Source organism: Monodon monoceros, unplaced genomic scaffold, assembly GCF_005190385.1.
Source record: "Monodon monoceros isolate NGI ecotype Baffin Bay Population unplaced genomic scaffold, NGI_Narwhal_1 Super_Scaffold_9, whole genome shotgun sequence".
NCBI classification, from domain to species: Eukaryota; Metazoa; Chordata; class Mammalia; order Artiodactyla; family Monodontidae; genus Monodon; species Monodon monoceros.
In genome coordinates, this window is record NW_021703786.1 from 50952133 (window position 1) to 50976274 (window position 24142).

A 24142-nucleotide genomic window follows, 5' to 3' on the forward strand; every position below is an offset into this window, starting at 1 on the left:
GTCCTGGGGAGGGGACTGTGCCCTGAACACCATGCAGTCCCTGAAGGCATAGGTTTCTTAGGGTTCCGGGCCTTGGACCTCTTGGCCAACCCCTCCTGGCCCTTTTGAACTGGGTGAAGGCAGGCCTGGGGAGGGGAAGGAACGGGGAGGAGAAGGGGGAGGGGAAAATTGCTCAGAGACTCTGGGAGGGCTCAGCTGCTGCAGACGACCCGGGGGCAAAATTGGTTTTGACATTTTCAAACAATTGCAATTTCTAGGAAAGAATGATTTTCTGTCTCCTCTGGGTATCTCACAGGCACCCCACGCCTAACATGTTCCAGTTGCGCTCCGAGCATCCCCAGCTGCTCCTCCCATGGTCCTCTGCATCCCAGTTAATGACCCTTCATCCTCCCAGGTGCTCGGGCCCCAGGCCTGAGGATACCGACCTTCAGCCCTTCTCCTGCCTCCACTGCTGCCCCGCCTAGGCCTGGGTCCTGCTCCTCCCTCCACCCTGCTGGTCTCCCCGCCCTGGCCCTCCACTCCCTCCCATTCTGAGGAGCCTGTTAAGTCCTCAGGTACCTTGGCCCCTGCCTAGCACCCTCCTGTGGCCCATCTCACTCAGGGATAAGGCCAGAGTCCTCCCAGCATCCCCAACCCCCAACCTCTGCTCTCAGCTCCCAGGACCCCCTCCCCTCGCGCTCTCTGCCCCTCTCATTTGACCTCTTGCCTGTGCCTCCCACAGGCTGGGCGCTTTTCCATACAGGGCTTTGCACCTGCTGTTCCTTCTGCCTGGAATATTCCCTGCTCGCCGGGCAAGCCCTCCCAGAGCACCCGTCTAACCCATTGACTCCTCTCATGCTTTTTTTCTCGGCCCTGTCCCTGCTGAACAGACTACCGTTTGGGTTGTTTATTTCATTTTTTGTCTGTCTCCCACCCAAACTTCATGAGGGCAGGGAGATTTATCTGTCTCCCCAGCACCTGCAGTTGTGCCAGGCACATAGTAGGTGCTCAATAAATGCCCCTGGCCCTGCGCTCAGGGCAGGGTGGGCCCTGGACGGCTGCAGAGCCCACCACCGGAGGCCGTGGCGCACTCACCGGCAGCTGCTTCTCCAGGCAGATGCTGAACGTCTTGGTGTGGTTGGGCTTCAGCTTCTTGAGGGGCACCCGCGTCTCCCCTATGAACTCGTTGTGGCGGAATTTGTCCTCATCACACACCGAGATCCTGGAGGGCAAGGGGCCTCTCAATTTGCTGCCAAAGTCAGTGCAGATTTGCAGGCGGTGGGCCGGGGGATGTGGGAAGGGCCTGCCCTGTGGACAAGGCTGGGTGGGGTGGGGTGGGGGAGCCGGCGGCCCGGGGTCTCACCCACCGCAGGGTCTTTCGGATCATGTCTTCGTCTGTGATCCCGTAGTAAGTGAGGGTCTCATTCCATGTGGGGTTCAGAGTGTTTCGGAGAGTTTTTGTTCTGAGCTTATTTGCCTGGAGAGAGCAAAAATGATCCTCTGAGTGTCAAAGAGGGTGATGGGCAATGTAATGGCCCCAAACACTTCCCAATCCCCCAGATCCCGTGCATAAGTGCTCTTCCCTGGCAAAGGGGGATTAACGCTGTTGTTAGTCAGCTGACTTTAAAACAGGCCGACTGGGGACTTCCCTGGCGATCCAGTGGTTAAGACGCTGCACTTCCGACACAGGTGGTTTATCCTGATGATGTGGGTGGGCCATGTCCCACGTCATCACAGGACCCTTAAAAGTAGAAGAGGGAGGCGAGAGAAGAGTCCGAAGGAGCGTGACAAGGGGAGAAAGTCAGAGAGGCGACACCGGCTTTGAAGATGGAGGAAGGGGCCACGAGCCGAGCAAAGGGGGTGTCTCTAGAAGCTGGAAAGGAACGGGAAATAGCTTCTCCCCTCGAGCCTCCAGAATGGAATGCAGCCCTGCTGACACGTGATTGTAGCACAGTGGGACCTATGTCGGATTCGCACCCTGCAGAACTGGAAGGTGTGAGATTTGTGGTGTCGTAACCCACCCAGTTGGTGGGCATTTGCTAGCGCAGCCCTAGGAAACTACAACAGGAGAATCCTGCCTCCCAGGTGCATGTCCAGGTGTGTGGCGGGGGGGAGGGTGTCTGCAGCAGGCGTGGTCTGGGCGGCTGGGAAGCCTGGCTCGGACCTAGATTCTCTCCCTCAGCCTCCTTGCCTTTACTCAGGCTGGCCCCTGCCGGGAAGGCACCTCTCCTGGAGGATGCCTGGGGGCTGCCTCCCCTCCTTCCTCCGTGCTTCCAGAGATCGTGGTTCTTAGACTCCTTACCTGCCTTGCCCCCTTCAGACCCTGACTTCCGTAGCCGATTCCCTTTGATGTCCGCCACAAACCGGCCCAGGCTTTGAGGTCAGACAGCCCTGGGTTCAAATCCCAGCTCCACCACTTACATAAGCTCTGTGGAGCCCAGTGGGTTACTGACCCTTTCTGAGGGTCAGGCTCCAGGGCGTAACACCACATCTCTCAGCCTGGTTTGTAGAACCTTCTCTATAAGGTGCTCTGTGAAACTCTGCCCTACGAGGGAATCTATCCTATGGGGGGGTCCCTAGGATTCAGCAGCCAGGTACTGCCGACTCGAGGTCCCAGGAGTCTAGAGACGCACGGTCACTGAGCCCCCGAGTTGGGGCCCTTCCCCTGGTCGCGTGGCCTTCACAGCCCTGGGGGTCCTCCCTGCAGCATGAGGACAGAGAGGCCTGGAGTGGGGAGCCTGCTCCTCCAGGTGTAGTGGGAGGTCCATTGCCCTTTCTCCCGCAGCCCTGCCTTCCCTTCTGGGATGGCGCCACCGGACCAGGGGCAGCCTGGGCCCCAAAGTTAACTCAGGCCCCAGCACCCTGTGGCTCCTCAGCCTGGAGTGGCCACCTGGGGGTGGGACCCCCCAGTTGGTCTGCAATTGTCCTGAGCAGTGTTGGGGGAGGCCCTCTGCCCAGGGGGGTGCCCCCACTGCTGACTCTTCCTCTCTATCAGGTCACTCGAGGGCCAGGAAGGAACTCCCCAACTTTGGCTTCTAAGAAGGAGGCCAGGACAAGAACACCAGCCACTGGGCTCTGCGGCTCATGCTTCTGTGTCCTGTGTCCCCTGTCCCTCTGCCTCCGCCCTGGTCCCTACCTGGAAACAAAGCTGCTGGACTCCAGTTGGGTCCCCCCTGGCATGGGGTCTGCCCTACTCAGCCCTTGAGATATCTGTGGGCTAGGGAAGGACCCAATTCTGAAAAGATGTGACCTTCCCTCCCATGACATTACAAATAAAACTACACTGAACTGTAAGATGTATGAAAGGAAGTCTCATCAAGTTCTGATCTTCTAGTGCTGAAGGCCACCTTGATGCTTTTCGCAGAGATTTTAAAAAATGTTTTTTTCCCTCTCCTTTCATAGATGCACCTGTTGGGCTGGTCTGCTTGTCGGGTCATCCGGTACAGGAACAAGGGTTCTGTAGTCAAATAATTTGGGCAGTTGCTGACTACTCCATCCCTCTTGTGGGGCATCACAGGGCAGCCCATCAACACATTAAAGGCTCTGGTAAGTCCTGCAGTAAAGAAACCTGTTTAACAATGTTTCCCAGTGTTATCTGGCCACAGAACCCTTTGTGCACAGTATTAACGTCCAGCTGAGAGTGTTTCTTTTAAAACGCTGGCCTAGAAATTCTCCCCGCGAGTTTCCCCAACTCAGTGGACAGGTGGTGCTGACTCAAGGTCCCTGGGAGGCCTAGAGGGTGTGGGGGTGACTGGGTGCTCTGGGTGGAGGTGGAGTGAACCCTCAACTTGCTTGGGCTCTGAGTGGGTGTGGGAGCCGTGGGCCTCCCTGGGTGCCCCAAGCCCAGCCTGGGCCCCAGTCGCGACAGGAGGGCCCCTTACCTTACTGGCTCCTGGAAGCAGGTGCAGCTTGACATAGGGGTCTGCCAGCCCATTGTGGTCCATCGGCTTCAGGCCCTGAGCAGAGGAGAATGGCGAAGGGTGTAACTGGGGGCTTGGGGACACAGAGCTGCCAAGGCCTCCAGGCACCTGGGTCAGCAGGCATCCCCGCCCCCTGGGCCTCCTGGCTGGGTCCATTCATGACCCTCTTCACAGAAGCAATCCTGCCCCACACCCCCAGAATGGGGGGTGGCGAGGAAGGCTCCGTGCTGGTGCGATCTCCCCCCCACCGCCGCCCCAAACGTCTGGCCCTGGGCAGGCAACATGGGGTGCCTTTGTCAGATCGGCCTCTGTTTTCCTTATCTTGGAGGCCAGGTGACTCACTTTCTCTGAATGAGGCCCTCGTTCTCCTGCTGTGGTCAGGCCTTTCCTTCTTCCCGATCCCCCTTCTCCCTGCTCCCCGTGCACTGCGACTTCCCTCACAGACCCGAGGTCCTTGTGACCCTCTGTCTGCTCATCCACACGCTTCCCTGAGGCTGTGGGAAAACATTCTGTGTCCTGGAGACCAGGCTCAAGTTCTCTCTGGCTTTGTCACAGCCCCCTGCCAGTCTGTGTCCCCAGAGGCCACACAAGCTGGCCGGCCGTGGAGGGTCCCTCCACAAGATGACACCCCTCACTCTCTCCCCATTTTTTTTTTTTTTTTTTTTTTGCAGTACGTGGGCCTCTCACTGTTGCGGCCTCTCCCGTTGCGGAGCACAAGCTCTGGACATGCAGGCTTAGCGGCCATGGCTCACAGGCCCAGCCGCTCTGTGGCATGTGGGATCTTCCCGGACCGGGGCACGAACCCGTGTCCCCTGCATCGGCAGGCGGACTCTCAACCACTGCGCCACCAGGGAAGCCCCCCCTCACTCACTCTCAACCACCAGTCAAGTGTGCACAGCCAAGGAACTCACGGAACCATAAACAGGGGCCTAGGTGACTTCATGCTCGCTCCTGCTTGTGCTAATCGTCTATTCTGCTTCTAGGATGGCACACGGGGATGGAGGAAGGCAGCTGGGGCATGTGTGGGGTAGAGCTGGCAACCCCACAGCCTCATTCAAAGATGAGCTGCAGGGCTTCCCTGGTGGCGCAGTGGTTGAGAGTCTGCCTGCCGATGCAGGGGACACGGGTTTGAGCCCCGGTCCGGGAAGATCCCACATGCCGCGGAGTGGCTGGGCCCGTGAGCCATGGCCGCTGAGCCTGCGCGTCCGGAGCCTGTGCTCCACAACGGGAGAGGCTGCAACAGTGAGAAGCCCGCGTACCGCAAAAAAAAAAAAAAAAAAAAAAAAAAGACAGGCAAAGATGAGCTGCAAGTTGGCTGCTCATGACCAGCCCACCTCCCAGGGGAGCTGAGGCTCTTCTCCCCCATCCCCACCTGGGTTCGGAGGAGCTCCCAGGTAGGGGCTGAGATCTGAGGTGGGGTCTTCCAACTTCCAACCAACACTGCTCGGCTACTGGGAAGGGGCCCACGGGTTTTAGAGCCAGGCTGGCCGGGGTTCAGGTCTCAGCTCCTGCACTTCTCAGCTGGGTAAGTGGATGACTTCATCTGCCTCCCGAGCCTCAGCTTTATCATCTGTAAAATGGGTTAAGTCCCCACATCTCAAGGTTGCTGGGGGAGCTGAGGAGGCAATGCTGACGCGGGGCCTGCTGGTGGGGCATTTGCTCCCCCCTTCCCCTAAATGCCGGGCCCCTTGGAAGATGCCGGAGAAGCTGCTGAGGAAGGAGGCATCTGAGCTGTGCCGGGAGCTGCCTGGGCTCCAGCTCTGCCCTGCTCCGTGGGGCTGGCTCCAGGACGAAGCTTGGCCGGGCGGCCCTGCATGCACTGTGGCAGAGAGACAGACCTTCCCAACACAGGCCTCTCATCCCGCCTCTCACCCTTTCGCACGAAGGTGGAACTTTCCAGTTCTGCTGTGGATATGAGTGCCCATACGTACGTGCGTGCGTGCGTGCGTGCGTGCGTGTGTGTGTGTGTGTGTGTGTGTGTGTGGTGCGGGGGGGAGGTGTCTGCTGCCAGGCCCTGTCCTGCAGGACAGCATTAGGTACTGAGCACTCACTCATTTAATGCTCACAACCACCACATAGGTGGGGATGATTAACCCTATTTTACAGATGAGCAAACTGAGGCAGCTCTGCTTACCTAGAGGGAGGGTGGCCAATCTAGGGTCCAGCACTGGGGCATCTGGCATCCTCCCAGAGGCCCCCGAGGGGCTCTGCCTGTCGGCCTCAGCCTTCCTACCCCCTGGGGCTCCTCCCCACACCCCAGCCCAGCGCCAGCTCCTCCCATGCCTGCACCGCTCCTTCCCCTGCAGAACTGGTTCTAAGCAGAGGATGAACTGGAGAATGTGGGAGCGACCATGGCTTGGGGTCCTCCCATCCCCCATCTCCAATGCCTTGAGTGATACAAACCTAAGTGGACACACGCGTGTGCACACACATACACCCCCTCCCCCCAGTTCACCCACATAGCCCCTCTAGAGCCTGGGTAGGGAAGGCGGGGCACACAGCACAGGAGGGGCCTGGAGTCTGGGTGGGGAGGAGAAGGGACGGCTCTGGCCAGAGCAGCCTGGCAGCCAGTGCCCATTCCCAGTCCCCTGGCCTGGACAACCTCTACACAGCTGGGTGGAGGGAGAGGGGAAGGGGTCTGCCTGGGCGTGCACCCTGCCTTCCACCTCAGCACAGCCGGGGGTTATCAGATTCCCAGCTCTGTGCCTAGGGCAGGTCTAGAGCCCTTTCGAGGAGGGCAGGGCGTGCCCTGTGTCACAGCCCGAGCAGCTCCCAGAGGAGGGGGTGGGGGCGGGGATGGTGCTGGCCCAACAGGGACACTGCTCACCCCTGCCCCGGTGGCCCAGCCACGGCGGCCCAGGCCGGGTGGGGCACAGCCAGGGCTGAACCAGGCAGCCTGCCCCTCTGGGTGAGCAGAGCCATGGGCAGGGCGGGAGGAGGGGCAGAGGAGCTCGCAGGTTGGGGTGCTGGTGGTATGGGGCTGGGCGCAGGCAGCGATGCCGGAAGCTCCTTGCTCTGAGCCGGCCCCAGGCCCTTCCACGGCTCTACCGGGAGGTCTACCAGGCCGCACGGCTGCCCTTACCTTGCGGGAGAACATCAACTTGGGCACCTTCCTCCCAGGGGGAGCGTCGCGGTGTGGGGATGAAGGGAACAGCGTGGCTGAGAACACAGCTGATGGGTGCCAGCCCGGGGCAGGACCAGCGTGGGGTTTACAGACGCCCACGCCTCCACCCAGAGAGCAAGCTCAGGCCAGTGCGACCAGAGACTAATCCTCCGCCTGGCATGGCGTCAGCGTCCAGAGCCTCCTCGGGGAGTCCGGAGGCACCCAAGTCCAACCCTTCCTCTTGGCCTGCAGGACAGGCCTGTCACCTCCCTGCCTGCCCTTCCCTCCTTCGACAGCTCCCCAGCTCTGGGGCCTCTGTCTCCTGAAAGCTGCCCCCCACCCCCATTCTCTCTGGCTTCTCTGTTCTACTCTTTCCCCTGAAAACCTCGCTGTAGGGGAGGCAGCTACATCTCAGGAGCAGCTGAGATGACTGAAGCAAGAACTCCCTCCTCGCCCTTTGCGCACAGGTGGGGCCTACCTTGGCCTTACTGATGGTGCAGTGGAGAGCGTTGTTCTCCTGGTCGTAGAGCAGGCTGAAGTCCAGCGTGCCCAGGGCGGCTGCAGACAGGGAGGGCTCAGGTCATGCCGGGCCCACACGGTGGAGAAGCGTCAGCCACCCCTGTGCGGCCGGACGAGGTGCCACGGTGACCGCGCTGACTGCCACCAGCAGAGCACCTGCTGCATACCAACCCCGCCGACCCTGAGAAGGAGGCTCGAGGGCGGGGGTGTTAGGCCCGTCACCTCCAGACACTGCGAGCGGTGAACTGAGAGTCAAAGCCAGGCAGTGGGCCCCTGACCCCTACGCCGTGCCTCGCGGCCCGTGGCTGGTCCAGGGTGGGGCCACATGTGCCGCACTCAGCTAAAGGGGTTCCTGTCCTCCTGGTGCAACCACTGGCCAGGGCTCTGCACCTCAGCTCCCCCCCCTCTTAACGGTCCCAGGAGTGTGCGAGAAGGCAGAGGGGTCAGGCTCTGCAGCACTGCAGGACCCAGCCCGGCCGACTGGCTGGCCCACTCGCCGCCCCCCAGCAGCACTTGGGGCTGCGGCTCCCTGGTCTGCCCGGTCCCTCTGGAGTGCTGCGCCGGGTGTGAGGAGAGAGCTGGGCCCGCGAGCTGCTACCCCGGCCTCTAAAAGGCAACGAGTGATTCCCAAGGGCTGGGCAGCGGGTGCAGCAGTGATTGGATGCAGCTGCCGCCCTCGGGCGTGATCACACACGGCAGCTGTGGCTTTTCTCACCGACATGGTTCCCGGCCTGAAGGCTGGGATTGTGGGTGGGAGCAGACCTCCGGGGCAAATCTCTCCCCCGCGAGGTACACATTCACAGGATGTCTTTAGAAGCCCAGATGCTCCTTGCAGGCTGCTGGGCTGGTCAACTGGCATCTAATTCATTCATTCATTCATTCATTCATTCTTTCTTTCTTTCTTTCTTTACCAAGTGTTTACAATATGCCAGACTCCAGGATCGAAGATATCAATAAGACAGGGTTCCTGCCCCGAGGAAAGCACCGCTTAATGGGAGGAACAGACGAAAAGGATTGGTCAAAACAAAGTCTAGTGGGCCAGGACTGATGGAGGGTTCAGGGGGGACGCCTGGCCTGGATGTGAACTGGGGCCATCAGGAAAGGCTTCCTGGAGGAAGTGACACTTCACCTGAGCCATGCAAGACGAGGAGGGCTTGGCCAGTGCACCTTGGGGCCGGGGGAAGGGGCATTCCAGCCACAGGCCAACCCAGAGGGTGGGGGGGCGGAGTGGTTGGAGTGATGCTCGGGGGGAGGCCAGGGGTGCCCAGTGTGGGTCTAGAGCAAACCACAGCCTGCTGGCCGAGTCCAGCCACTGCTTGTCTTGCACCCCAGCTCCTAACACAGGGTCAGGCACACAGCTCAGTGTCTCTGTCGTTGTCTCGCGGGGGCACCCGTAGGGTGTGAGACCTGCCCTCTGACGTCTGACCCTGGGTTCATATCCTGGCTCTGCACTTCCTTGCTGTGTGACCTTGGACAGTGTATCTAGCCTCAGTGTGCCTCAGTTTCCTCATCTGCAAAATGGAGACACAACAGCATCCACCTCATGGCATTGTGCTTTAACACCACGACTGGGGTACAGAAAGTACTCAGTAGATAATTATAGAAGCAGCGTATCCATTTAGGTGATTTTTCTAGATAACTGTACTTGCCCCTCTGAGACACTTTCTGCAATGAACTCATTCCGAATTGGATCACTCCCCTCCCAGCCTTCGTGAGCAGAATACACAAACGGTCACTTACACTTTTCGGAATAACCTGAATCATTGCTATGACTACGGTTACTGTCCTGTGTCAGAGTCCCAGCCCAGACACAGAAGGGCATGTGAGATGATTCCTCCACCGAGGGATCCCAGGTGGCCACTCCGTTTTGAGGTTTTCTTCATTTTTTCTGCCTCCTCCTTTGCCGTCAGCTTGAAACTCCTGTTAGAGTACTTGCCTCTGGTAGCACAAACAGCTCTCTCTCCTATTCACTAGTTACTTGTCTCTTCTATGAAACCAGGTGAGAATACTTGTTAAAATTGTGTCTAAACTAAAAGTCAGTAGGCCATGGGACTTCCCTGGTGGTGCAGTGGTTAAGAATCAGCCTGCCAGTGCAGGGGACACGGGTTCGATCCCTGGTCCGGGAAGATCCCACATGCCGCGGAGCAGCTAAGCCTGTGCACGACAACTACGGAGCCTGCGCTCTAGAGCCCGTGAGCCACAACTACTGAGCCCGCACACCACAACCACTGAAGCCCACACGCCTAGAGCCCGTGCTCTGCAATGAGAGGCCACCGAAATGAGAAGCCTGCGCACCGCAATGAAGAGTAGCCCCCGCTCACCGCAACTAGAGAAAGCCCGCGTGCAGCAACGAAGACCCAACGCAGCCAAAAAAAAAAAAAAAGTCAATAGGCCTTGAGTGGAGCCTAAAGTCCTTTTCCCTGAGTAGAGCATGCATGCTTTAGTCCAGGTGTATCTGGCCTTTTGCTGCCTGTATCCTAGCTCCCCTCTGTGTGGGTAAGCAGGTGAGGTGCTGTAAGGGAGTGATCTATCACCACGTCTGTAACAACTAACAGCCATGGGCCCAAGCTTCTCCAGGCCCAGGCTTTTGTAATAATAGTCTCTAAAGCTCTTGGCTTTGCACGACATTAAATCAGTCTGCTGTTCCCTTCAGACCTAACCTGTGGCTTGTGCCCCCCAGACATTTGCCTCCTGAGGGCAGGGACCATGCCTCGGCCACACCTCTGACACCAGCAAAGAGCAGATGTCCAATCCACACGGCCAGTCCATCCAAACCAATTCATTCTCCAGCTTCTCACGGGAGCAGAGGTGTGATGCTCATCTATTAAAACAACACAGTCCACGATCTCTGCCCTGTTCCCAATTCCAGAGAAGGACAAGCCAGCAGACAGAGTCCCCACTGGGAAATTCAGCTCCAGGCGGGGAGAGGGGTCCCTTCCACTGGCTCTACAGACATCCGTGTTTAAGGAAGGCCCGAAGCTGCCCAGTGAAACCAACACTGGTATTCACTTCCCAGGAAGGAAGAGCAAGCCCAGTGCTGCCCCAGGATGGGATTGATGAATTTCTTTGAACTCCAAATGCAAGTTTTATAAGAAATAATAGTCTAATGGTGACTGAGTCTAGAAGCTCAGTCACCATTTTTAGAGACTTGCCGGTGGTGGAGCTCTCTGAGAGAGCTCATCGCCCAAAGTCTTTATTTCCTATTTGGAGAAATGAGGCTCAGAGAGGGGAGGTGATTTGGTCAGGGTGGCACAGCAGAGCTGGAAGCAGAATCCAAGCCTCTTCACTCCCATCCTGATAGCTCCCGCCTTAAAGCTTAGTGGCTTCCGGAACATTTTTTCTGCCACTTTGTTTAGCTGAACTCTTGAGAGGGTGCAACGGAGAAACAAAAGAGAGAATAACAGAATTGCTCTTGGGGTGTGGGGAGCGGGAAGGGCTCAGCCTCCACCCTGGAGGAGCCTCTGAGTTGAAAACCCCCCCGGGCTTGTGCAGGCCAGGCGGGCCCTGAGGGCAGGTGAAGGTGCTTGTCTGTGTGAGCCACTGGGTCCTGTCCTCCAGCCACTCAAATCACACCTCCTGGCTAAAGTTAACATCCTTGGATAAATAATGAGGCTTGGTCACTAATGGGCCTTTGAGAGTTGTCACCAGCTTGTTGATAATTATAGAGCTTTAATGGGGCTAATTCAGAGAAAATCAAGCTCCAGCCCCCGTCAGTTCCTCTAAGGCAGCACATCCCTCTGCTCTGCTGATGGAGACTGACAGCATCATTTTGACCTTGGTTTGCACCTGGACCTTCCTCGCCCGTACACCCTTGGGAGTAGGAAACCAGCCCTGGTTTTGTTTTGTTTTGTTTTTTTAAGAAAAATGTCAGCCTCTGAAATAGTTTAAAAACAACAACAACAACAACAACAAAAAACCATGGCAAGAACCACAGAAAATGATCAAGCCTGCGTCGAAAGCATTTCATAGTTGGAGAAACTGAGGCACTGACCAGGCGCTGCAGGGGGTACAAAGAGGAATGAGCCACACATCATATAGCCCTGCTTCTCGGGAGCTCAGAGGCAGAGGGTTAGGACTTTTATAAACCTATTCATTTCCCTGCTTTACATTGTTCAAAAAATTTCCACTGCCACCTCGACTCAGTTCAACCTCCTCGGTGTGGCATTCAAGGCCCTCTGTGATATGACCGCCTCGGCCTCACCATCAGAGGCCTTTTCCCCTTGCTCCAGCCACTCGACTCTTCCTCCTTGCACTAAGCCAGGCTGCGTCCCCCCTCCTCCCAGCCTCAGAGCGCCCTCTCTGTGGGGGAACTCTGTGCAAGCCGGTGCTTCCCATCTGGGCTCCTGACTCCCTGTCCTCACTGCTGGGCTACTTGTGTGTCACGGTTTCCATGAACTCCCTGATGGCAGAGATCGTGTCTCAGGCATTCTGGAACCTCCACACTCAGCATAGTGCCCGACACCTAGTTGGTCTTAGAAGGTTAAGTGCACAGAAATACGGTCCGGGTAGAATATGACTTGGCTCCAAGGAAAGGGAATCACAGCCAGTGGGTACAGGGAAATTATTCGAGCCGAGGGACTTCTGGGCAGGCCTAACAGCGATTCCTCCCCTCCATCCTTGCTCCAGGCCTCTGTGGGGATCAGTCCTGACCTAGCCCAGGGTGAATCATGCAGGGGCAGGTGTAAGCATGGGCAAGAGATGTAATTCTGGCCAACGAGACAGAAGGACAGATCTCCTGGGGACTTCTGGGAGAGGCTCCCTCACTTTTAAACTGAGACATGGGAGAGGAAACTGATCCTTATCAAATTTAGGATCTTACTGTTACATGTGATGTCTGGACCTGCAGCAGCCACCTTGAACCATGAGGGAGGTCAGCCTAAGAGGAAAAGGGCATGGCCATGTGGAAAGACAGAACCATCACCACTGATGCTGCTGACGAGCGGCTGCATGAATCTACCCCAGTGCCCCATGACCTCGACACCCCTCACTGTTTAAGGCACTCTGAATTTTTTTCTGTCACCTACAACCCCCAAATATCCTAGTCGTTACAGCTTTGAAGAATGGACTGTTTCCACAGGTGGAGATTGGGTGGGAGGGCATCTCAGGCAGGGGAGCAGCACATGCGGAGGGTGGGACATAGGACCCATCAGGAGGGCAGCAAGCAGCGGAGTCCAGGTTAGTCAGGCTGCGCTGTGGACCACTGGGAGGGGAAGGGCACTGGGGGGACACTTCTAACTATAACGTTCCTGCATCTTCTCCCCATCAGCGCTCCTCTGTTAGATCAATTTGGAACCTGTCAATTTTGTGCTTATGCCTTGAGGTGATGGGCTTTAAAGAGAAGGAAAAAAAGGCCGAATAAATAAACAGCACTTCACTCTCGGCCTTGGACAACAGAGCAACCGTCCTAATTTCTTTTTGTTAGAACAGACATAATCCAATAATTAGGGCAGCAAATAGCATAACCCTGGCTAAAGCTGTAATGAACCATCTGGCTTGAATCATTTAGGCTTATTGTAGGGATCTGGTTGTCAGAGCTGGGATGGGCGTAAAGCCTGGAGTATTGGGCAGAGAGCGGTTCCACCCCGGAACCTGGTCCCCCCATGGGCAGGAGCCAAGATTTCTGTGCTCCCATGGTGGGATGTTTGTTCGGCCGCTGAGGGGGTCTAAGCCCAGGGTGGCTGCCCCTTGAAGGGAATGAGGGGGCCAAGCTGGCCCTGGCTCAGCCACACACCGTCCTCCTTGGCTCTTTTCAGCAGACTGCCCTGGTGACATGGGTGTGGCCAGCCCACGGTTCAGGCTGGCAAGGCTGTGTCAGACCTTGTACCGCTGACCTCAAGTGCATCTGTCCCCTGGCAGGACAGTGAGCTCTCTGGGTCCGGGGCCCCAGCCCTGTTCCCTCTGTGCTGCTAGGAGAGTGTTCTGTGAAGGACTGCTGAGTTGATGGACTGAAGATGGGGCACTTTCGGGTCCCCTCCTTGACTGTGGGTTCAGGGACAGCCAAAAGAAACAACCAGATTTCTCACCTCTTAGCCGTATGTCATCAGAGGGCCCTGGGTGGCACCAGGAGGGCCTGAAGCCCAGGCAGAAGCCCTGCCCTGCTCGCTTGCTCCCTTGGCATAGCAGGAAAGAGGCTGGAAATGGGAACAAGTTCCTCACCCCTTCTTCTGGAGCTGGCTGAAGATTCAGGGCATGCAAAGGGGTGACCTGGGTCTCAGTTAGGGCCTGCCCAAAGGCACAGCAAGTGAGGGGGTGCACCTTGCCCAGGGTGCCAGGAGCTGGGGGGTGTGTGTGAAGATTAAGGGCACAGCCTGGAGGGCAATAAGCTCTCCCGACCGTTTCCCCAGGCCGGCAGGAAAGTGGAGGGACGCCAGACTTCGGCCAGAGGGCTGTGGTCCAGGCCCGAGAAAGTGCAGAGCAGGCAGCTTCCCAGCACAGGCCCGGCTCCGAGCGACCCACGGTCTGACAGGCCTCCTCCCACTTGCACCTCCTGGGCCTCCCTAGGTAGGGTGATGAGAGGTCGGGCCCCACCTCTTCCCGCAGTGGTCACCCCCACTGTCAGCTTCCAGGGGCACATTTTATTCTGGGGGAAACTCCAGACCCCCAGCCTGAGGCCCGTGTGGGCATTCAAGCCAGACGCAGCCACCCTCGCTGCGCTGCGCGGGGGATGGGACCCGGCGAGCCTGGGGGAAGTCGGCGAGCGACCCCTGCCCCGGGAAAGGTCCACCTCCCAGGCAGGACCGGCGTCTGACTCGGGTTTTCCAGCTCTGAGAGTCACGCGGCTGGGGCTACAGCTGGGCTGGGGGCCTGGCGAGCAGCGCTGCCCCCATCCCCACCCCAATCCCGCGTAAACCCATCCCGCACCGCCCGGCGACCTCTTCGTTCTCGGTTTCCCCTCCAGTCCCGGCGCGGGCACTCTCAGAGCCCAGAAAGGCGCCAGGAGCGCCAGCCGGCCGGGCCTCGGCCCCGGAGGCCCCGGGAGCCCTGGCGCTTGCCTCATCCCTGGGGCTCGGGGCTCAGCCCCGGAGGAGGAGGCGCGGGCTGGGGTGGGGGACCCTTCCCGGCCGGGGAAGCGGGTGTTAACAGGTGGGCGAAGGTCGGCGGCCCGGTCGAGCGCAGCGGCGGGACCAACGGACGCGGGAGGAGGAATCACCAAGGTTTCTACAAAGGACAAGCGGCCCCGCGGTCCCCTGGTCCTCGGCCCCCACGCCAGCCAAGCCGCCGCGCTCTGCGGCCTCCGGCCCCACCAGGGAGGCCGTCCGGCCCGGGCCCCGGGCGCCCTCTTCTTCTCGCCCAGCCCGACCCTCGGCCGAGGGGCCGGTCCGCCGCGGGCTCCGGAGAGGGGAGCGACCACGCGGCCAGCAGCAACTGGTGTCTCCCCGGGGCGCAGCTCCGCCCTGCCTGGGAACAAAAGCCGCCGCCCGCGCCGGGGCTCCCGGCGGGCGGGCCGAGAGGGGGCGCGGCGCGGGCTCCGGGGAGCTGGGCCCCGGAAATGGGACACCCCCGGGGGGCCCCCAAACTTCCCACCTCTCCGATCTGCTCGGGGGCGGTGTCGGGGCTGTGTGTGCCGGGCGCGCGGAGAGCGTACAGCGCGGCCGGGGGCAGCGACACAGCGAGGGGTGTGCCGGGGGAACCGAGACGGCAGGGGATCCGAGGGCGGGCGAGGTCGGGAGCGAGAGCAGCCGCGCAGGGGCGGGGGCGAGAAGCCGGCGGGTGGGAAACTTACTGCAGTCGTCGGACTCGTAGCCGTCGGCGTCCGGCTCGTCCTCGGGCAGCTTGGCAGGCGGTCGCGCCGTGCTGCGGCCGGGGCCGGGGCCGGGGCTGGCGCCGTAGGCTCCAAACAGCTGGTCGACATCCTCGTCGTCGTCGCGGGCGCCCTCGGAGGGGCTGCGGCGGCCCGCGCTGGCCGCGGCAGGGCGCGCGGGGGCGTCCGGGGGTGCAGCGGCGCGAGGCCCGGCGTCCGGCGGCAGGCCCCGCGGGAAGCGGGGGAAGTAGTCGGAGATCTGCTTGATGGGCCGGATGGGGCCGGGGCACACGTCGATGGCCATATGCTCCTGGATGCTGATGGTCGCCTTCTTCCCGCGCCGCCGGAGGGTCATGCAGGCAGCGCGGCCCCGCCCGGGCGCGGCCCGGCCAGACTCGGCGCGGCCCCGGCCCGGGGGCGGCTCAGCAGGCTCGGCTGGGAGCGGCGGGGGCTGCGGGCATCGCCGGCAGCGCCCCCGGACGGCCCTGACGCGGCTGCTGCCTGCTCGGCGGCGGCCGGCGCGAGTGAGTGCCAGGGCCCGGCAGGCAGGGGGCGGGCCCAGCCCGCGTCACCGGCAGCCGCCGAGCAGTGCGAGAGTGCGGGCGGCGAGGGCGGCGCGGCGCGGAGCGAGCTGAGCGGCGCCGCACTCACTCGCACTCACACCGGCGCGCACGGCGGCCCGGGACCCCGCGCGCGCACACCCGGCGGGCAGGGCCACCGGGCGCCTTCCACTCACGCACCGCAGGACCGGCGGGGAGCTGAGCAGGGACCCGCACCTTCCCGCGTGTGCCCGCACTTTCTGGGCTCCGTTCACACAGGACACATACCGGTGTGCAAGGACACTTCCAGCGCACAGAAACGTGTGCAGAACTGGGCGGAAGCTCCCACTGCTCCCACCTGCAGGACACACGTACCTGTACGGAGTTGCCTGAGGCTGCGGTGGCACCGTATATCCCCCAGTACACACACATCCCTAACAGTACACACAAACAGCACTCGTCGAGGTGGTCAGGGGACCCAGGGCACCCCTGTCCCCAGCACACCTAACAGGACATACGAACACACCCAAAAAGTGATCAGGGGACTCAAGGCACCTCCCAACCCCCAATCTAGCAGGACACACAGCCACACTCCTAGGAGTGCCGGACAGGATGCTCACACACGAGCAAGACATCCACAGCTGTACAAGGTCACTATTGGCACAGTCTGTTCACCCTTCCTCTCAGGTCACATACAAACACACTCTCTGTAACCAGAAGTCAGTCTCTCACTTGGTGCTTGAGTAGGTTGAGTGACCCAGCCCCCGCCCGCCCCCCATGGGGACAGGGTGGGTGAGGACCTTGACCATAAGCCGTGGTCAGGAGAGGATGAGGGCAGGCAGGGTGGGCATCCCCAGGGAATGATGAGCGAGGCAGAGGTGGAACGGCAGGGTGTGGCCAGCCCACAGGCTCAGGCTTCCCACATGATCGGATAACCAAACAAATGCCCAGCCCTGGCTGCTGTCCTGCTTTCCCGGGAACAACGCTCTGTTGGGAACGGCTGCTGCTTATACAGGTGTGTCCCCAGAAAGCCCTGGGCACAGACAGAATCCTGTTCACTCTCTGGTTCCCACTGAACATCAGAAATGCTTATCTTCTTGGCTGGGTCCCTTCCAGGAAAACTGAACACAGGACCCCAAGCCTGTGCCCCTCCACCCACCATAACCCCTGTGGAGGTGTGGAGAGCAGAGAGAAGAGAGAGGAGGCCTCACCTTCATCACTTCCAGTTGCATCATTCTGGCAGATCATTGGCTCTCCCTGAACCTCAGTTTCCTCAGCTGTGAAATGGGGCTACTTCCAACCTCACAGCATCGTGGGGAGGCCGCATCTAGCACAGAGCATGGCAGGTAAGAGGTGCTCACCAGCGTCGGCTTTCCCTTCCCCCTTCCCTTCGGGAGATGAGACTCATTGGTGAGACGTGATGGAGATCCGCATGTTGTTGCACGACAAGTCCTGAAATGGATGGTGAAGGTCACCACCCACCCTTGAAACCTACGGTATACTCTGTCAAGAGCCTTCAACAGCTGTTATCTCACTGATGCCTTCTGTCACCCCGCGATGTAGGCAGGGTACAATGTTCCCATTTTGCAGACGAGGAAACTAAAGCTCAGACACAGTGACTTGCCCAGGTGACTGCTGGCTGGTGGCAGAGCTGGGGTCCTGACTTTCTGGAGGCTTCCACTGCCCCCATCCCCGCCTCTCCCTTCTCACCCCTAGAGAGCAGAGCTGGAAACACAGGTAAAATCTTGCTCCCCAGAGCTCTTCTTGAGGCTTCTTGGCTGGGGACAGCCCAAACTGAGGAGGAAGAGAGAGGGGGCCAAGGGTCTTAGGGGTTACAGTAGGAATGAACCAGCCTGGGGGCTCCCTAAGGACCATCTGGGATCCTGGTAGGAGAGAAATTCAGCCTAAGAGTCAAAGGCCAAGGGAGGGACAGGAGAGCCTGGAAGCCTAACACAGTGAGTGGGTATCCCATTTCCAGGAATGCTTAAGGGGCTTAGTCCTTAAATAGGCACAGAGTGACATCTTCTGTGCTAGAGGTGGCTGCACCACAAAGCAATTATGGAATGACACAGGGTACTAAAATACAGGCGCTGAACCATCATTTCATAATTCATTCACTTGAGAAGCACGAGAGTGTTGTCACCCTCTTACAGATGGGGAAACTGAAGCTTCAGGAGGTATAGTGACTGGGAATGAGAGCCTGGATATCCTGACCCTGTGCCCCTTTGATGGCAAGGCTCTACCCGTGAGTTCACTGGGAATGGGGACAGAGGGGGCTGATCACTTCCTCCTGGCTTCTTGACTTTCTGTGGGTCTGGCTTTCTGGAAGAGCAGCCCCCAGCTCTTGGCTCTGCAGGTGCTGGCTCTAGGGAGGGTCTGGAAGAAGTGGGAGTGGTGGGCCCAGCCTCAGAGCATCCAGTCAGTGAGTGCCAGGATGACCACTGGAGAAACACGTGGCGTATCTGAGGCCAACACCCAACAGGGAGTCTGAAACACCCCACATCAGGCATTGTGACTTCTTTCCTGGCTGAGAGCGGCCAGTAGGTGAGAGGCATTTAGAGGAAATGACCTCTACCCTGCACTTGGCTGGACGTCCTTGGTTGGCATCTCTGGCTGGTGTCCGTGTGCCCTGGGAGGAAGGACCCTCCCTGGCCCTGGTCTAACGTGTACCCCCAGTCTCCACCCTTCCCTGATTACTGGAGGAGCTCTGGGCTTGCTGTGCTGATAGAAGTTTCTCTGTATTGATAGGAAATTTTAACCCAAACCAGGGGCTGATGGAAAAATTCCAAGCACTTGCTGTTTGATGGAGAGGGGCCTTCTGGGGGCCCTTGTCCATTCATTTCTCTAAGAATCCACACCGTAACAAGTATTTATTGAGCACCTACCCTGTGACACAGGCTCCAGGCTGCGTCCTGCAGGGGGCCTGATGGTGAACAAAGCCCCATTTTTCTTTCGATTCCAGATGACAGGGAGCAAATCAGGAAGGGGCAGGGGAGCCATCCACTCTGGCCGCCCCCTGCCTCTTCCTCAGCCCATGCTGGGGCCTCAGCCTGAAAGCGTGTAAGTTGATGCACAGAGTCGATGGAAGCGGTTGCCGTATAGCCTATGGCTGCTGAGAGGCAAACTGGATATATTAAGCAATATTAAAAATGTAGCTCTTTCTGATAATTTATTATACACATTTCATAAACACATTATACTCGTCACAGTACATTTACTAGCACTGGGCCTACCAGTGGGGAAAAGTTAACACTTACCTAATGATGTTATTTCACAGATGTCAAATGTTCTTGGAGCTGTCGTGATGGGCTAAATGGCTCAAAGAGATGCTCGTCTCCTTTTCCTCCTGGGACACCTGTTCAGTGGTTTACAGACCACAGGTCTGTCAGCACCCACAACTCCCACTTTCTGAGGCCTGGAGATGGAGGACGTGGCCCAAGGTCACGGGAGGCTGACCCAGGACTTACACCCAGGGGCTGAGTGGAGGGACTACGGCTCTCTCTCCCTCTCCACACAGGCCATGGTCTGGGCTGCCGGATTGGAAAGAGGCCGAGGTGAGAAGCTCACCTGGCAGGAGGGGCTTAGCCCAGGATCAGGCTGCCTCTGGCTGGAGATCAGATGCCAGGGAGGGATAATGCTGAATGCTTAGGGGAAGCTCCAGAAGTAACCTGCTGAAGGACAGGGTGTGCAGCCTGAGGCTTAGATGACAGCAAGGATGAGGCAGCACCCTCTGCCCCCACCCTAAAAGGCCTGGGGACTGCTGGAGCCCAGGGGCTGGTTCGAGCGTCTTCTAGAGTGGTGTGAACGTTTCAGCATTATGAATGGGCTAGAATGGGCAGGAGCTCTAACTGGCCGTTTTGAAACTGAGAGCCAATAGCCACGTATGTTCCCTCAAAGAGCTTTGAATTATGATGCAGTTCAGAAGATATTAACAATGCAAATGGTGGCTTCCAATTTTAACTCATTCTACTTTATTTATTTAGTTATTTAATTTTTGGCTGTGTTGGGTCTTCGTTGCTGTGTGCGGGCTTTTCTCTAGTTGCGGCGAGCGGGGGCTACTCTTTGTTGTGGTGCGTGGGCTTCTCATTGCAGTGGCTTCTCTTGTTGTGGAGCACGGGCTCTAGGCACGCGGGCTTCAGTAGTTGTGGCACGTGGGCTCAGTAGTTGTGGCTCGCGGGCTCTAGAGCGCAGGCTCAGTAGTTGTGGCGCACAGGCTTAGTTGATCCGTGGCATGTGGGATCTTCCCAGACCAGGGCTCGAACCCTTGTCCCCTGCATTGGCAGGCGATTCTTAACCACTGTGCCACCAGGGAAGCCCAACTCATTCTACTTTTGAAATTTATAAAATATTTCAGTCATAGAGAAAAAGCCTAGAGTCTAACATAAAGACCCACAAGCCAGCCTAAAACCAAAACATTTCAGGTTTCTCAAAAAGCTAAACATAGAATTACCATATGACCCAGCAATTCCACTCCTAGGTACACACCCAAAAGAACTGAAAGCAGGGACTCAAACAGATACTTGTACACTAATGTTCATTGCAGCATCATTCACAACAGCCAAAAGGGAAACAACTCACATGTCTACCAAGAGATGAATGGAGAAACAAAATGTGGCATATCCAGACGATGGGATATTATTCAGCCCTGAAAAGTAATGAGTTCTGCTCTATGCTACAACCTGGATGAAAGTTGAAAACATGTTACGTGAAAGAAGATAGACACAAAAGCGCAACAATTATATGACTTTCCTTATAGGAAATATCTAGAATAGGCAAATTTATAAAGACAGAAAGTAGATTAGAGGTTACCAGGGTCTGGGGTGAGGGGAATGGGGAGCTTAATGGGCACAGACTTCCTGCTTGGGGCAACGAAGGAAGTTTTAGAAACAGAGAGCAGTGATAGTTGACAATATTGGGAATGTAATTAATGCCACTGAATGCTACACCTAAAAATGATTAAAATGGCAAATTTTGTGTTTTATATATATTTCACCACAATTTTAAAAGTTACAGATGCATTTGAAATCCCCTAATATTCCTCCTCCATCCCACTGCTCTCCCCAGGGGCCGTCACTGTCTTGAATTCCATAATTATCATTTCACGCATTCATTTTTACGTTACTAAATATGTATGCATCCATAAACAATATATGATATTGTCCTGCACATCTTAAAACTTCACATAAATGGCATCATGCTGTACACATCCTTGTTCAACTGATTTTGTCACTTCCCACGGTGTGTGAGATTTATTCCTGCTGACGTGTACACTACAGTTTGTTTTCATTGCTGTATAACATTCCACTCTGTGACCACACCACAATTTATTTCTCCTTAGTCCCATCATTGGACATTTAGGTTGACTCCCACACTTTGCTATTGCAGACCTGTTGCCATGGATAGTCCTATCTCCTGGCCCACACGGGAGGGTTTCTTTGCAACTTCCTGGAGAGGGAATTGCTGGGCTGAAGGATATATGTATCTTTAGCTTGACCAGATAATGCCAACTGCTCTCCACCGTGGTTATGACCCTTTCATTCCTATCAGCTGTGTCTGAGGGTTCCATTTCCTCCACAGCTCCATCAACACTTGATGTCGCCCGACTTTTGAATTTTTGCTGGTCTAATTGGTGTGAAAGGGCATCTCATCATGTTTAATTTGTTCTTCTTGCTAACCAGGTGCCGTTGCATTTTTTTCCCCACTAAGAGTGGGTGTGAGCTGACAATAGATAAATGTAGCAAATTGAAAATTGAAGCATTTCTATTGATAAGAGGTAGGTTAAATACAGTGTGACTCACCTTTACAATGGAATATTATTATGTAACCATTAAAAAGGACAAGGCAGCTCTGCACTAATATGTGCACTAATATGGAGGATATATTGATATTCTGATGCACTAAAAATCTTTTCATCACAGATATATTGTCTAATAAAAAAGGAAGACGCATAAAACAGTGTGTTCTCTTTGTATATAAAGATATATACACACATGCATTTGTATATGCATAAGACACCTCTGAAAGAACAAACAGGAAATTGATAAAAACAGTTCATCTGTGAAGGGAACTGTAGGGTCAGGGAAATGTTTTGCTCTGTGCATTTACACTACACATATGTATTACCCGTTAAACAAGAAATTCATAGAGACAGAAGGTAGAATAGAGGCTACCAGAGGCTTGGGGATGGAGAGTGGGGGGTTATTATTTAATAAGTACAGTTTCTCTTTGGGATGACGAGAAAGGTCTGGGAATGGATAGTGGTGATGGTTGTACAACATTGTGAATGTACGTAACCCACTGAATCATACACTTAAACATGGTTAAAGTGGCATATTTATGTTATCTATATTTTGCCACTATAAAAAAGTAGGAAAAGATGTTAAAAGGAAAGTAGGAAAAGAATAAGCCCATGATGAAAAAAGATTTTAATTGTACCCTTTAAAAATAATAATTATTTAAAATTTTGTTCCTTTCTGAATCTCCAGACCCTGAAGATAAGTCCTAATCCTGGCTCCACAGCGGAAATGGTGGGAGCTGGGAGCCAGGACCTGGATCTAGTGGGCAGGGGTCTCCACCGGACGGGAGTTGAGACTTCCAGAGTCCCCCAGAAGACAGAGATGCCAGCTCCTGAGGCCTCACCTTGGCTGAGCACTGCCTAACTCCCCATCAAGACTCCGGTCCCATGAACTTGGTGGCCTGGGTGTCCCATGCAGCTCTGAGGTTCCCCAGCCCCACGCTTCCTTCCACTGCTGCTTGCCTCTCAGCCCTGTCCCCGTGGCTCTCAGATCCCTGCTTCTCTGTAAACAAGACCTCTGATGACCTGGGCCTCTCCCACCATTTCGCCCAGCTTGGCCCTCCTCCATGCCTTGGCACTGGAGTCTCCCCAGATCCTTCTAATGCTCTGCCAACGTGTTGTGCCCTAGCGCCCACCCCCTCCTTGCCATTCTCATGGCTTCTGATGCCTCCGCCCCTCAACACGACAGCCCGGCTCGGTACCCCTCCACCAGCAACCTCCCTCCCAAGGGCTTCACGTCAGCCACCACTTCCCATGGCCACACCCTGGGCCCTGCCGTGCCCTGTCTCCGCGCTACTTCCTAAATCACATCTGCAGCCCAGGAAGGGTTGGGGGATCAGACACCAGAGAAGGAAGACCTGGTTCACAGGGCGGAGCAGCTTCCTTTAGTCTCCCGGCTGCTGCAGACACCCTCGCCTGCTGGTCCCTGCATTTCCACCCGAAAACCTCTGAGGGTCCCAAGCCCCCAGCAAAAGCCCAAAGCACAGCCAAACAGAGGACACCCCGTAACCTGGCGTTCCCCAACCTCTGTCACTTATGCACCAGCTTCTCAACTGGGACCTGCGTTATTATTTACTTTAAATCAACGTGCATTAAAAAACGCTTTAAATACCCAGGTTAGCTCTGTCCTAACCATAATATCTGGGATGGGAATTGACGCACTGTTTATACTTCTCTACTGCACATTGAAATAAACATATAATTATTACAATAAAATTGTTTTCATTAAGTAAATAAGGTTAAGTCAATTGCCCAGGGTCTCACAACCAGAAAGAGGCAGAGCTAACACGTGGCTGACATCACGGTTCTCCCAGCCCCCATCAACCAGCCAAGTCTGCTACACGTTGAAGCCGAAGATGACAGAATACAGCTCTGTGCAGGTGCGTTGCAGGGCAGGGCGAGCCTGTCTGAGGTTTGCTTGGCATCCTCGTGGCACCTGCCGGCTCTGGGCTGGCTCATCCCCCCGCACACGCACACACACACACACACAGGGCAGCGGCCCAGGGGCCTACGCTCCCACGGGGCCAGGCCTTGGTGTTCACCTTCTACCTCACTGGAGAGCCCAGGGTCTGAGTCAGGTTAGCAGCGCGGCAGCCCTACCCGCCCTGCCCCCAGCTCTAGATCCCCAGCGACCGGCCGGCCCGCGCAGGAGGCAAGGCCTTGGCCTCAGTCCTGAAACGTGAAGGCTGAGAGTCAGGTCAGCAAAGGGGGCGGACGGAGGAGGCAGGGGTCCCGGCAGAACGGCCGGCGGTTGCGCAGGCTGCAGCTTGGGCTGTGAAGCGGCGCCCTACAGGGGCCGGGGGTGGAGGCCTGATGGCCCTGCTGAGCCTCACACCCCCCCCTCCCGGGGGGCTGCTTTCCCGAGGGCTCCCCTGCCTCCTGGGTGAGTGTGTGAGCACTTCGCTGCGTCCTCATTTCGAGTCAAAGACTCCAGGACGGTGCAGGGTCCTCACAGCTCCTCCAGCCTCCCCTCGCACTGCCAGCCCGGTGCCCAAACACTCCCATCGCCCAGCCGGGCTGCTCCACCTCTGCTTGCTGCCCACCCCG

The 24142-nt window shown here is 57.0% G+C and overlaps 1 protein-coding gene across 2 annotated transcripts in view; it reads right to left on the bottom strand.

Moving 5' to 3' along the window:
* Positions 1–15775, bottom strand: part of DOC2B (double C2 domain beta) — a 23864-nt gene extending 8089 nt beyond the window's left edge. For both annotated transcript variants that reach the window (XM_029211701.1, XM_029211700.1), the window contains exons 1-5: positions 15245–15775; positions 7481–7560; positions 3861–3935; positions 1347–1456; positions 1075–1201 (exon numbers count right to left, since the gene is read on the bottom strand). In XM_029211701.1, coding sequence (XP_029067534.1) covers positions 1075–1201; positions 1347–1456; positions 3861–3935; positions 7481–7560; positions 15245–15617 — 765 coding nt within the window. In that variant the 5' untranslated portion in view covers positions 15618–15775. The remainder of the gene's footprint in view (positions 1–1074; positions 1202–1346; positions 1457–3860; positions 3936–7480; positions 7561–15244) is intronic.
* Between the last annotated feature and the right edge of the window lie 8367 nt (positions 15776–24142).